The sequence below is a fragment of the Durio zibethinus genome, chromosome 27, assembly GCF_047325235.1.
Source record: "Durio zibethinus cultivar Kanyao isolate XHJ-2024 chromosome 27, ASM4732523v1, whole genome shotgun sequence".
NCBI classification, from domain to species: Eukaryota; Viridiplantae; Streptophyta; class Magnoliopsida; order Malvales; family Malvaceae; genus Durio; species Durio zibethinus.
The window spans coordinates 1,188,710-1,202,801 of NC_143188.1; the positions used below are offsets into that span (position 1 = coordinate 1,188,710).

General features: G+C 34.9%; 3 protein-coding genes and 2 pseudogenes across 3 annotated transcripts; 4 read left to right on the plus strand and 1 right to left on the minus strand.

Annotated features, from left to right (window-relative positions):
- The first annotated feature begins 784 nt into the window (after positions 1–784).
- Positions 785–1,590, plus strand: LOC111279587 (major allergen Pru av 1-like). Its single transcript, XM_022866539.2, has 2 exons — positions 785–1,015; positions 1,089–1,590. The coding sequence occupies exons 1-2, from the start codon at positions 832–834 to the stop codon at positions 1,385–1,387; spliced, it is 483 nt and encodes a 160-aa protein (XP_022722274.1). The 5' UTR covers positions 785–831; the 3' UTR covers positions 1,388–1,590.
- Positions 1,591–2,408: 818 nt separating this feature from the next.
- Positions 2,409–3,053, plus strand: LOC111280223 (major allergen Pru av 1 pseudogene; annotated as a pseudogene).
- Positions 3,054–7,771: 4,718 nt separating this feature from the next.
- On the minus strand, positions 7,772–9,993 carry LOC111279837 (uncharacterized). Its single transcript, XM_022866892.2, has one exon. It carries the CDS (start codon positions 9,669–9,671, stop codon positions 9,195–9,197), a length of 477 nt encoding a protein of 158 aa, XP_022722627.2. The 5' UTR covers positions 9,672–9,993; the 3' UTR covers positions 7,772–9,194.
- Positions 9,994–11,225: 1,232 nt separating this feature from the next.
- LOC111279251 (tRNA (guanine-N(7)-)-methyltransferase pseudogene) lies at positions 11,226–12,157 on the plus strand (annotated as a pseudogene).
- A 787-nt stretch (positions 12,158–12,944) lies between these two features.
- LOC111279252 (major allergen Pru av 1-like) lies at positions 12,945–13,811 on the plus strand. Its single transcript, XM_022866229.2, has 2 exons — positions 12,945–13,207; positions 13,301–13,811. Exons 1-2 carry the CDS (start codon positions 13,024–13,026, stop codon positions 13,597–13,599), a joined length of 483 nt encoding a protein of 160 aa, XP_022721964.1. The 5' UTR covers positions 12,945–13,023; the 3' UTR covers positions 13,600–13,811.
- Positions 13,812–14,092: the final 281 nt, after the last annotated feature.

Below are 14,092 nucleotides of genomic sequence, written 5' to 3' on the forward strand. Positions count from 1 at the left end.
TTTGTGATTATAATTAAATCACGTTGAGATTTTGTAATAACTTTCGCAAAATCAAGTTTTGTAGGAACCAAAACTCTATCTTAATATCAAGTATGAACAAGGCAACAGACATATGACATACCTTCTTGAATGAAATTCAAGTCATTCTATAGAACAAAGGGGAAAACAAAACAAAACATAAAAGGTCAAAGCAAACTTTATTTGAATATGAAAATTTATGTAGTTTATTTCTCTGCAATAGCCTTTTTCAATAAGATACTTGCTTTCTAGATGGTCGAACTCTTAAGAATTTGCAATCTGTTCAGATGGAAAAAGGCCCCATGCTCAAATGTAATTATTTCATGATCCTACCCTTTTTTTCCTTCTAGATGTCTATACCATTAATATCATAAATTGTAGATCTTTGATTGTTTATTTGTTTACCGTGTGAGCAGAAAAAGTACTTGTTCATCTTTATTATCCAATTAATTAATAAAAAATTGAAGTTCCTTGACAGCAAAATTTGACTATTTATTCCCTATAATATTCTTACCAAGTACATATATGCAAGCATTTTCAATAAATATCAAGAAAAAAATGTAGCAGAAGTTGGTACAAAACGTTTAAAATCATTAATTGGACATTGACCGCGAAATTTTCATGCAGGGTGCTTTCCTTGACTACTGCAATTTCTTTGTGACTGGATCTATCCAATTAAAAAATTGAAGAAATTAAATAGTTAAACTCCAAGGTCAGTCTATAAATATCATCTTAATTCTCACTTGTTTCCACACCTAAAATTCTCAGTTCAATCTTCTTTTTCTCTCTGTTTATCTTCCTTAAAATTGAATCATGGGTGTTTTCACTTATGAAATGGAGGTTGCTACCTCAATCCCCCCAGCCAAGATGTTCAAGGCCTTTGTTCTTGATGCTGACAACCTTTTCCCCAAGGTTGTGCCACAGGCAATCAAGAGCTCTGAGCTTCTTGAAGGAGATGGTGGCCCTGGAAGTATCAAGAAGATCACTTTTGGTGAAGGTTAGTTTTCATTTCTCGCCACATGAAATTGCTTTCCGTTTTATGTTACTTATTTGATTGGTGACAAATGTAGGCAGCCAATTCAAGTATGTGAAACACAAGGTTGAAGGAATAGACAAAGAGAATTTCTCATACTGTTACAGTGTGATCGAAGGCGATGTTTTGACGAACACATTAGAGAAAATCAGTTATGAGACCAAGTTCATGGCAGCACCCGGTGGAGGATCAATTTGCAAGAGCAGCAGTAAGTACTATACCATTGGTGACATTGAGATCAATGAGGAGCAAATCAAGGCTGGCAAAGAAAGGGCCTCTGGAATGTACAAGGCTGTTGAAGCTTACCTCTTGGCAAATCCTGATCTCTACAACTAGGTTGCTACTGCTTGATATGTCCTTCATGTCATCTCAGTTTTAGTGGTGTGATTTTGATATTTCTTTCTCTCTTGGCCAAAATTGTCATTGGTTGGTTAATAAGAGTGGTGGTCTCTGGCTGTGATCATTTGTATTTCATTATAATTAGAGAGCTTGACTTGTATTATCTTTGATATACGAAATAAAATCAAGGTTTTGGTTCACCTACAATATTAATTGGTATTTATTTTTTTCTTTCATAAATCTTTTGAGTTTAACTAGGAGTGATGAAATTCAAATCCACTTATTACCCATACATCAACCTAAAGTCAGATAGAGAATCAAATCAAAAACTTAACTCAATTGGTTAATGCAACCATCCTTTAAGAGGTGACATCTAACAGACATAGGATTCAAATTTCAGCATTTGTAACATTTTCTTTGTCCTTGGACTTCAATTCAGATAAAGAATTTGCCATTTGATGTCTAAAATTTCCACCTCATAACTTGATAAGGGCAGTGAGTTAAGTCCACAACTATCTTTTACAGTATTACTCAATAGAAAAAGGCTTAGAGTTGGTGAATTAAAAAATAATAAATGAGAAGAATATATATCTCACTACCGTTGATTCACCTGTCAACAGTGAGAGGAGAAATATGGTAAGAAGCAGGGTCTTTGGTTCACCTGTGGCTAAGAGCTATGTGTTCAAGCACTTGAATTCAAGCTCTTCTTCTGTACTTAAAATATCAGAGTTCTTGCTTTTTAACCTTCTTCTGATATTGACTGCTTCCATGATCCATAAATTTGTTCTTTATAGCAAGCTTGTCTTTTGCATTTCGAAGAATATGTAAGGTAAGTACACAAACCAGAATCAATTGCAAGTTTTATTAGGTGCTTTCTGGACGGAATTACAAAACCTGAAAAGTTATTCTTCATTCTCACTCTATAATTACTGCAGCTTCAGCTTCACATCTCACGCCTCAAAAATCTGAATCAATTCTATTTTCACTCATCTGATCATTTCCAAAATCAGTAGTAATCATGGGTGTTTTCACTTACGAATCTGGGGTTGTTACTGCAATCTCACCAGCCAAGATGTTTAAGGCTTTTATCCTTGATGGTGACAAGCTTATTGCCAAGATTGTTCCTCAGGCTTTTATGAGTGTTGAGTACATTGAAGGCAATGGTGAGCCTGGTAGTATCAAGAAAGTAACTTTTGGAAAGGTTAGTTAATTTATATATGCAACTAAAAACATTTTTTTGGCACAAAGATACAGCCTGGTGATAAGGGAAAAGATTGCACTTGCAGTGCTGGCATTTGAACTCCTGCTGAATGCCCCCTGAGTGGCTACATAATACAACTAAGCTAATCTCGGGGTTCAACTAAATGCTTTGAATAATGTATTGAATTAGAACTTAGAAGTGCTGTTACAAAGAAGTAATAACTACTCTATATTTGCTTTTCCAAATGCAGGAAGTCAATTCAATTACGTGAAGCAGAAGGTAGAAACACTATATAAAAAAATTTTTGTCTATAGTTACGGTGTGATCGAAGGGGATGCTTTAATGAACACACTTGAGAAAATCACTTATGAGACAAAGTTAGAGGCCTCCGCAGATGGTGGATCGATATGTAAGACTACCAGTAAGTATTACACCATTGGTGACTTTGAGCTGGAGGAGTAGGAAATCAAGGCAGGCAAAGAAAGGGCTTTGGGAATGTTCAAGGCGATTGAAGCCCACCTCCTAGCAAATCCTGATGCCTACTAAAAACCGCCTTAGCAATATCCACTTCAATGATCATAAAAAGTGGAATTCATGTGTGCTTGATTGAGTGAGTTCCTTTTTTTTATTTTCTTTTTAGTTTTGCAGTTGTTGGTTGAAGGATTTAGAGCAGAAAACAAGAGAAACTAATCTGTTACTTGAAGTAAATTGGCTCATTTGATCATGAGCTTCATTTCATTAATTTATAGGCTTCAAAAATACAAAAGTAGTTGGCCTAACAGCATGGGTCACCATGCACAGATCCATCATTTTACCTAGACTAATCTGCTGTCAGAAAGTTCCAGCAGAAATGCCATACTTAGTTGCTTCAACCACTAACACACTAACATGCTTCAACCATTAACACACTAACACTCCTCCTTGGTATTTCTGCTGGAAACACCAAGACTTTTCCTTAATGTTTCAAACCTTGCCTTTGGTAAGGCTTTGGTCAGAATATCTGCAATTTGATCTTCTGACTTGCAATGCACCAGTTTCACTTCATTCTCAGCTTCAACTTCTCTAATAAAGTGATACTTGATCTTAATATGCTTAGTTCTTCCATGAAACACAGGGTTCTTGACCATTGCAACTGCTGACTGATTATCACAAAAAATTTCTGTTGGATCATCTTGCTTTTGACTCAAATCCAACAAAATTTTTCTTAGCCAAATTGCTTGATTAACAGCAGTTGCAGCAGCTATATACTCTACTTCTGCTGTTGATTGAGCCACTGTTCCTTGTTTCTTTGAATTCCAGCTGAACACATTTAATCCAATGAAAAACACATAGCCTGAAGTGCTTTTCATGTCTTCATGAGAGCCAGCCCAGTCACTATCTGTGAATCCTACCAATCTTGAACTGTCATTCTTCTTGAACCAAATTCCAAGTTCATTGGTTCCTTTGACATATCTCAACACTCTTTTTGCAACCTTAAAATGCAACTCACTAGGATTTTACATGAACCTAGAGAGTAAATTTGCAGCATACATGATGTCTGGCCTTGTTGCTGTCAAATACAATAAGTAACCAACCAAGCTTCTATAAATAGAGCCATCAACTTTGTTAGCTCCATCTTCTTTAACAAGTTTCTCATTTTGAGCCAAAGGAGTGTTGACTGGTTTGCAATTTTCCATCCCAAACTTATTCAGGATTTCATTTGCATATTTTCTTTGACAAATGAAGATTCCTTGCTGGTCTTGATGAATCTCCATTCCAAGAAAATAAGACATTTCTCCCATGTCTGTCATCTCAAAAATTTCTTGCATTTGGAGCTTAAAATCTTCCACAAGAGCTGATTTGCTACCTGTCACCAGAAGATCATCAACAACAAAGAAACAATCAACAGATCATTACTGTTAAAAACTTTAATGTACAATGTTGCTTCACTGAGGCTTTTCTTGAATCCTAACTTCAGTAAATGTAATACCCCAGCCCAAATAATAATTGGGCTAGACTAATACTAAAGCCCATCAGTTTATTAAGACATTATTTTACTAAAAGAAAAAGGGCAGAAGTATTAGATGAAAGAAAACCTACCTATCGTGAAATAGAAAGGAAATAGAGTTCTTCTTCTTCATCTTCTTTAGGGTTAGAGAATATGAAAAATCAGGTTGGAGATTCACAATCAGAGGCTACAATCAAGTTAATCCCTTAAAGGTGAGTACATGTCCTCTTTTTATTTAAGAAGAAATATCAAGTTGATTGCTATTATTTGGAGTTAAAGTTTTGAGAGAAAAATCAAGAAAAATCATGAAATCCTTCATTAATCTTGATGATCTATATGGGTAAATTACTGGGATTTGTTTATTTTATGTTCTTAAGATTTATTGATGATTATTGAATGGAGTTTGAAGGCTGAAAGTAAGGATTTGAGTTTTTAAAGATTGAATGGAAAATTCTATTTTTGGATGAGATGTTATGATCTGTAATAATGAATTAAAATAGAAATTTGTATTAATGGATAGATTATTGCTGTGATTATTATATATGGTTGGAAAGCATGTTGAATCTACTTTCTAATGAAACAAACGGGAGTTGAATTTGAGTTCTCTATGAAGAGTTATCCAATTTTTAACTTAAGGATATGCAGGCTGTAAGATAACAGCATCAGGGTTGAATTACGAAATTCTTTTTAATTTGTATACAAGGATTTATAGATTAAGCCATATATGTTTGGAAATCTTATTGAGTCTACTTTCCAATGAAACAAGCGGAATTGAATTTGGAGTTTCCTGTGAATAATTATATAATTTTTATTAGAAGGTATACAATCTGTTTGGCAGCAGTATATGACGAGGATTTCAAAAATTGTTATAATTAATCTACAAGGAATTACAAGGTGTGCCATATATGGTTAGAAAGCTTATCAAGTCTAGTTTCTAACACATTAAAGAGATCATAATTTCGATTTGGATATATTGAGATATGACTGTTTTAATGAAAAGAGGTCAGGCTGCCAATATTAATTAGTTAAGTTAACCCTTTGTGTAACTTAGTTGATTTTTGTATAAATGGTCTCAAAAAGGGTTGATTAAATTCTGATCTGTTGAAATGATCTTGGATAGGCCATTAATTATTTTGGGGGAAAAACTAAGTGATGGAATTGAATGGAGGTAAGTAGAATCTCACACACTTTGTTTGTTTTCGAATCTATGTATATATATGTTTCTAAATGAAAGAATGTTTTATTTCTTTATTTTTGATATATGAAAATAGGATCAAGCATATGATTATTTTGTGTTTCTTTATATAAATGTTGGATCATGCTTATGAATGAAATGAGAAAATGATTTATGTTTAAAGAATGATTTTATGATAGCTACGGTTTTATATCCCTGGGAAGTGGGATCATCGACACCAGAACTAGTTCTACGACCCTGGCTAACGGGTAATAGTAGTTAGCAAAGACATGATCATACGACCCTGGCTAACGGGTAATAGTAGTTAGCGTAAGCCCTGGCTAACGGGTTATAATAGTTAGTAATGATCATGAGAATGAAATTGTCGATACGGCCAATATCACGGGTTATAGCAGTGACCGTAGCTAACGATTTGAATGATAATGATGATTTATGATAATGATGATTTACGACGATTTTTAATGATTGATCCATGATTTGGTTTGACTACGATATTTGAATGATAGCATATTTTACAATGATTTATGAATTTACGAAATGTTTGACAGAACGATGATATTGAAATATTTTGACATTATGATTTGACAAATATTTTGAATGATTTATATGATATGTATGAAAATGATGTTTGATCCGGTAAGATGTGTGAACCTATACTTACTGAGCTGTGGTTTGCTCATTCCCCTTTTACTTTTTTTTTACAGATGACTAAGTGATAAGTTTGGTTAGTCTTGTGTGAAGCTAGAAGATGAAATGGGTATGATTACTTAATCATCAGAGAATATATTGGCCAATGAGATTTTAAGAGGCAGTTTTGTATTTTATATGATTTTTATTTGGATATATAAAGATATATCATCAGTTGGATTAAAGATATGAATTTTACTTGGTATATTGTTTTATTGAAGAATTTTAGAATGTTTAAGAAAGAAGGCTTCGTATTACTTTGAGATTTTTTTCAAGGTAATATGGCCGTGTTACGTCTTGATCTTGGGGCGTGACAGTAAATGATCATCAATTCTGGAATTCCACACTCTGGGAGCTTGTTTTAATCCATACAAAGCCTTCTTAAGTAGATAGACTTCGCTTTCATGTCCCTTGGCAACAAAACCACCATGTTGTTTAATGTAGATCTCCTCCTCAAGATAACCATTCAAGAAGGCAGATTTGACATCAAGTTGGTATATTTTCCAACTTTGCTGAGTTGCTAAGGCTAATAGCAGCCTTATAGTGTCCAACCTTGCAACTGGAGCAAATGTCTCTAAAAAATCAACACCAAGCTGTTGGGAATAGCTTTTAGCTACCAATCTAGCTTTAAGTTTGTTGATGGAACCATCAGCATTCAACTTTGTTCTAAAAATTCATTTGACACCAATGATGTTTTTGTTACTTGGTCTGTCAACCAGCATCTATGTTTGATTTTTCTCAATCATTTGAATCTCCTCCTTAATGGCATTTCTCCACTCTGAAAATTTGACAGCTTCTTCAAAGCTTGCAGGTTCAAGAATGGCAACATTTGATCTTTGATAAATATCTGTGAGTGGTCTGATTCCTCTCACTGGTTCATGATCAATGATTTCATTTTCAAACATATAATCTTCTTGATCTTGGAAGCTTATCATGTCTGCAGCAATTTGCTTGACTGATTCTCCTTTTGATTTTTCCCAATTCCAGGCAGCTTGCTCATTAAATCTCACATTCCTACTTACAATCATCTTGCTTGTAAGTGGATTGTAAGTCCTATAGCCTTTGGTGATGTTGCTATAACCCAGAAAAATACATATTTTTGCTTTTTGATCAAGCTTGTCCCTTTTGATATCAAGAACGAACACATAACAGATGCTGCCAAAAATTTTGAGGTGGTGCACTGATGGTTTGCTTCCATTCCAGGCTTCAAAAGGAGTGTTTCCCTTCAAAACTTTTGTGGGCAGCCTGTTGAGCAAGTAGACAGAGGTATTGACTGCCTCTGCCTAGAATTTCTTTAGAAGATTTTTCTTAAACAACATGCATCTTGCCATCTCCATGATTGTTCTATTCTTCCTTTCACTGACTCCATTTTATTGTGGAGTGTAAGTTGCTGTCAGTTGGTGTTCAATTCCTGCAACTTCACAAAACTCATTAAATCTGTCAGATGTGTATTCAATACCATTGTCTGACCTTATGATCTTGATTTTGCAGCCACTTTGATTCTCAATCCAAGCCTTGAACTTCCAAAATACATTTGTAACTTCAGACTTTTGTTTCATGAAGTAAATCCAACACATTCTAGTAAAATCATCTATAAAAGCAATAAAATATCTACTGCCATTCAAGGACAAGGTTCTCATAGGACCACAAACATCAGTATGAACAAGTTGTAATTTTTCAGTTGCCCTCCATGCTTTGTTAATTGCAAATGGCAACTTACTTTGTTTTCCTAGTTGACAGACTTCACACACTCCAGCACTGACTTCAACAGTAGGCATGTTTAATACAAGATCATTTTTATGCATGAAATTCAATGCATTGTAGTTGAAATGTCCCATCCTTTTATGCCATAAAGAAGATTCATCATGTGAAGTAACATATGCAGAGGAGTTTGCTTCATGCCAATTCAAGGAAAAACATTTTCCTTTCATATTAACAGTAAAGAGTTCATGGCCAGTGGGATCATGAATTATGCATGCCTTGTCTTTGAAGATTAAAGAGTAGTTATTTTCTAGCAACTATCCTACACTCAACAGGTTTTGATCTATTTTGGGCACAAATAACACATCTGAAATGAGTTTGATACCTGTTGGTGTCTCAACTGCCACTACTAATTTTCCTTTGACTTCTATGAAATCACCATTACCTATTCTGACTTTAGAGGTGCAGGTCTTGTCTAGTTCTTTGAATATGTTGATATCAGATGCCATATGGTGTGTGTAGCCACTGTCAATGAGCCATGCACTGGAGGAGGTTTTGGTTCCATAGCAAGTTGCAACAAAAACTTGCTCTTCTAGCTGTTGTTGATTGTCAGCAACTTTGGCTTGTTGATCTGGCTGCTGCTGTTTTTTGTTTTTACATACCTTCTCCATGTGACCAAGCTGCTTACAGTACCTACATTGTATGTTAGGTCTGTACTAGCAATATTTCTCCAAGTGAGTAGTCTTTTTGCAGTGAGAGCATGGTGAAAATTTTTCTTTCTTTTCACTATTTCTAGAACCTTGGTTTCTTTGATCTCTTTGTTTTCTGCCTTTGCTTTCTGTTTGCATCTTGCCTTTCTCCTTGGCTGTAAAAGCACTTTCTGTTGAATCCTCTTATCTGATAGCCCTTCTTTGCTCTTGAGCTTGTAGAGCATTGAACAATTCTGCTGGAGTTATTTTGGTCAGGTCCTTAGAGTCTTCAAGGGATGAGATTTTTGACTCAAACCTCTCTGGTAAGCTGACAAGAACCTTCTCTACAATTTTTTGTCTGACAGCTCCTCACCAAGTAATCTAATCTTGTTTACTATCTTCATGAGTCTGTCATTGTACTCCTTTAAATTTTCAGACTCCTTCATCTTTAAGACTTCAAACTCTCTTTTAAGATTCAACACTTGCATTTGTCTTATCTTGTCACTACCTTGAAACTCTTCCTTGAGCACATCCCAAGCTTGTTTTGCAGTTTCACAAGTCATGATTCTAATGAATATGTCATCAGAAACTGAAGACTCAATATAGCTTTTAGCCTTGTACCTCTTTGCCTTTTCTTCACTATAATTTTTCATTTGAGTTACTGTTGGATTTGCAGGAAGTTGTGGTGGTTCCTTCTCATTTTTCACCACTTCCCACAAATCAAAAGCACTCAAATAAGTCTTCATTTTGACAGCCCATATCTCGTAGTTTTCACCAGAAAAAATAGGAGGTGGAGGTAAGGAGCAATTGCTTGAGGCCATTTAAGGTTGACAAAGGCTGGCTGGAAAGTGTTTGATGGCTTTTCACTTAATTTTTGGGACTCACAGATCCTCTAAGAACTTAAGGAATGCTCTGATACCAATTGAAGGATTTAGAGCAGAAAAGAAGAGAAACTAATCTGTTACTTGAAGTAAATTGGCTCATTTGATCATGAGCTTCATTTCATTAATTTATAGGCTTCAAAAATACAAAAGTAGTTGGCCTAACAGCATGGGTCACCATGCACAGACCCATCATTTTACCTAGACTAATCTGCTGTCAGAAAGTTCCAGCAGAAATGCCATACTTAGTTGCTTCAACTACTAACACACTAACATGCTTCAACCACTAACACACTAACATTGGTCCATATGACCTTCAGATTGCTAATAAGAGTTCATAGTTTGTCGAAACTACCGGGAAACTTGAACTTTAACAAATAAAGGAGCATGGAAATGGAATATGTTTATTAAAAATTGTTGTGTGATCAAGCTATTGATTGAAAATGATGAGTGCATTATCTTCATCTTTCAAGATTTACTAATTATATATTGAACATAAGAAAGTCAAGTTTCAGAAGAAACGTAATGCGACTTGTAAGACAAATTTGTTGAGGAAATCTAAATCCATAATTTTGACATTGGATGGAGGAAAGGTTTATGGTGGAATTTAGGGTCGTTGAGATGATGATTTCCACTAGCATTTTCCATAAGGATGCTAACATAGCCACTTTAGACAATATAGAGAAATTATGTTTTGTTTAGTTTTTTTTATGAAATAATATAACATTGGGATAATTTCAAACCCCAAGAATTGTCAAATAGGTAGATACGAAAAATTCACTCAAACAATGAGAAATGGAGTACTCAAGGTGTTCTAAGTACCTAACAGTGAAGCTCAAAGGAGAAATTTGGGGTAAAAGGAGCATTTGGGAAAAGCCAAGTCTCAAAATTTCACCTTTGGTTTAGCTTTGATGAACATAACCCTGTTAAAGTTAGGCATAGAAACATTCATCAAGATAGGCTGAGGATCCTGACAGAGGGAGAGCAGGAAAGGGGGACAGAATTCTGGTCTATGCTGTTGCTGGGAGAAATTTATGTAACATGTTCTGTCATGGTTTCTGATTTCTACCTCCTTCTAAAGTCGTTTCATGTTATTTTGTTGCTTTGCTGCAACATGTTTTCTACCTGAAAAAAAAAAAAAACAATTATCAACAAATATATTCTCATACTAAATTCTTCTTGCATCATCATCGTTTCAACCATGTTTGACGTGGGAGATATATAGGATGAGATTTACAAATTCGCAAGAATCTAATTGATTAGAATGTCAACAGAAAGTTGATATTAGTTAGTTTCACAAGGTCAAAGCACTCGAATTCAAGGTTTTTTAGGCCATTACAATCTCAACGTGACCGTTACCTTTCTGTTTGATGGTGAATGGCTGTGGGAATTATTAATTTGCTATCATGGTTTTCACTTGAATTCTCATTTTTAGCTACCCTCAATGTTCCGTGAAGTTTTAACTTGATGTTATACAGCTTGCAGGGGAAAAATATGTTGGAAAACAAGGCAAACCCAACTATAAACAAGTCAACTGGCTTGCCTTGGAAACGATTCTACCGAGCACGAGCATAAAGCAACCCTCTATGTGACTGCCATTTCCCTGTTCCTCTTTTCCCCAGCCATGTTGACTATTCACTTCATTACACTCGGTTATTTCCGTTGTCTGATCAGATTGATAGTTCCAAAAAGAGCCAGTTTGCGGATGTTGGTTGTGGTTTTGGAGGGCTTTTAATTGGTCTTTCAACAAATTTCCCTGAAACTCTAATAAATGGGATGGAGCTTAGGGATAAAGTGACTAAGTATGTGAAGGAAAGAATATCTCTGTTGTTGGTACATTCCCAACTACTCTGAGAAAGGACAGCTTTCAAAGATGTTTTTCTTATTTCCTGAATCTCACTTCGAAGAGAAAAACCATCGTCGTAGGGTAATCGGTGCTCACTTGTTAGATAAGTATGCTTATGTTCTTCAGGTTGGTGCGATTATATACACAATTACAGATGCGGAAGAACTTGGAGAATGGATCAAGTCTTGTTTAGAGAATCATCCTTTGTTTGAAGCCCTCTCAGACAAGGAGCTTGAAGCTGATCCTGTAGTAAAACTCCTGAGTACTGCTACTGAAGAAGGACAAAAAGTTGCTAGGAATTTTGGACAGACTTTCCAAGCACCGTTTCATGAGAGAACAGTTTGTCTGCTCAGGCTTCATTGAGCCACCAATGGATAAATTGTGTGGTTTAGTAATAGGTTTAGTGCGCTTACTTTCTTCATTTGTTATTGAGGATCATTGTCTTTGATATATTTGTAATGCTAATATAAGCAACACAGGGAGGTATAGCATAATTTAGAGTTTTGTATCTTTAACTATTCAGTGTTGCTAAACAATTCACTATACAAATCTTAAATCAAGATTTTCATTAAGGATTTTGTGATTGTAATTAAATCACGTCGAGATTTTGTAATAACTTACGGAAAATAAAGTTTTGTAGAAACCAAAACTGTCATAATACCTAGTATGACCAGGCCAATAGACATATCACATACCCGTCTTACAATGAAATTCAAGTTACCCGATGGAACAAATGGGAAACCAAAACAGAACATAAAAGGTCAAGTAAACTCTTTTGAGTTCGAAAAATTATGTAGATATTTCATACTTATAATTAGGCACATATTTTGACGTTGAATTTTTCTCAGCAATAGCCTCTTTCAATAAGATACTTGCTTTCCAGATGGTCCAACTCTTCTAAAGAATTTGCAGTCTGTTCAGATGCCAAAAGGCCCCATGGTGAAATGTAATTATTTCATGATCCTACCCTTTTTTTTCCTTCTGCATGTCTGGGTACCATTTAGTATCATAAATGATAGATCTTTGATTGTTTATTTGTTTACTGTGTGCACAAAAATACTTGTTAATCTTTATTATCCAATTAATTAATAAAATATGAAGTTCCTTGACAGCACATTTGATTATTTATTCCTTATAATATTCTTTCCAAGCATATATATGTAAGCATTTTCAATAAATATCAAGAAAAAAATGAAGCACAAGTTGGTACAAAACGTTTAAAATGATTAATTGGAGATTGACCATGAAATTTTCATGCAGGGTGCTTTCTTTGACTACTGCAATTTCTTTGTGACTGGATCTATCCAATTAAAAAATTGAAGAAATTAAATAGTTAAGCTTCAAGGTCAGTCTATAAATATCATCTTAATTCTCACTTGTTTCCACACCTCAAACACTCTGTTAAATCTTCTTTTTCTCTCTGTTTATCTTCATTAAATTCGAATCATGGGTGTTATCACTTATGAAATGGAGGTCGCTACCTCAATCCCCCCAGCCAAGATGTTCAAGGCCTTTGTTCTTGATGCTGACAACCTTTTCCCCAAGGTTGTGCCACAGGCAATCAAGAGCTCTGAGCTTATTGAAGGAGATGGTGGCCCTGGAAGTATCAAGAAGATCACTTTTGGTGAAGGTTAGTCTTCATTTCTTGCCACTGGAAATTCCTTTCCATTTTCTTTTGAGAAATGTAGCAGTACGTAAATTAATTGATTGGTAACAAATATAGGCAGCCAATTCAAGTATGTGAAACACAAGGTTGAAGGAATAGACAAAGAGAATTTCTCATACAGTTACAGTGTAATCGAAGGTGATATTCTGATGGACACATTTGAGAAAATCAGTTATGAGACCAAGTTCATTGCAGCACCAGGTGGAGGATCAATTTGCAAGAGCAGCAGCAAGTACTATACCATTGGTGACATTGATATCAATGAAGATCAAATTAAGGCTGGCAAAGAAAGGGCCTCCGGAATGTACAAGGCTGTCGAAGCTTACCTCTTGGCAAATCCTGATCTCCACAACTAGGTTGATCCTGCTTGATATGTCCTTCATGTCATCTCTGTTTTAATGGTGTGATTTTGATATATCTTTTCTCTCTTGGCCAAAATTGTCTTTGGTTGTCTAATAAGAGTGGTGGTCTCTGGCAGTGATCATCTGTATTTTCATTATAATTAAAGAGTTTGTATTGCATTATCTTTGATATACAAAGTAAAATCAAGGTTTGGGTTCACCTGCAATATTAATTGATATTTATTTTTTTTCTTTCATAAATCTTTTGAGTTTAACTACGAGTGATGAAATCCAAATCCTCGAATTTTTCATACATCAACCTAAAGTTAGATAGATAATCGAATTCAAAACTTAATTCAATTGGATCGTACAGCTATTCTTTAAAAGATGACATCAAACGGACATAAGATTCAAATTTCGCATCTACAACCTTTTTTTTATCCTTTGACTGTAATGGTAAAAAAAAAAAAAAAATTCAGATAGAGAATTTTTCATTTGTTGTCTAAAA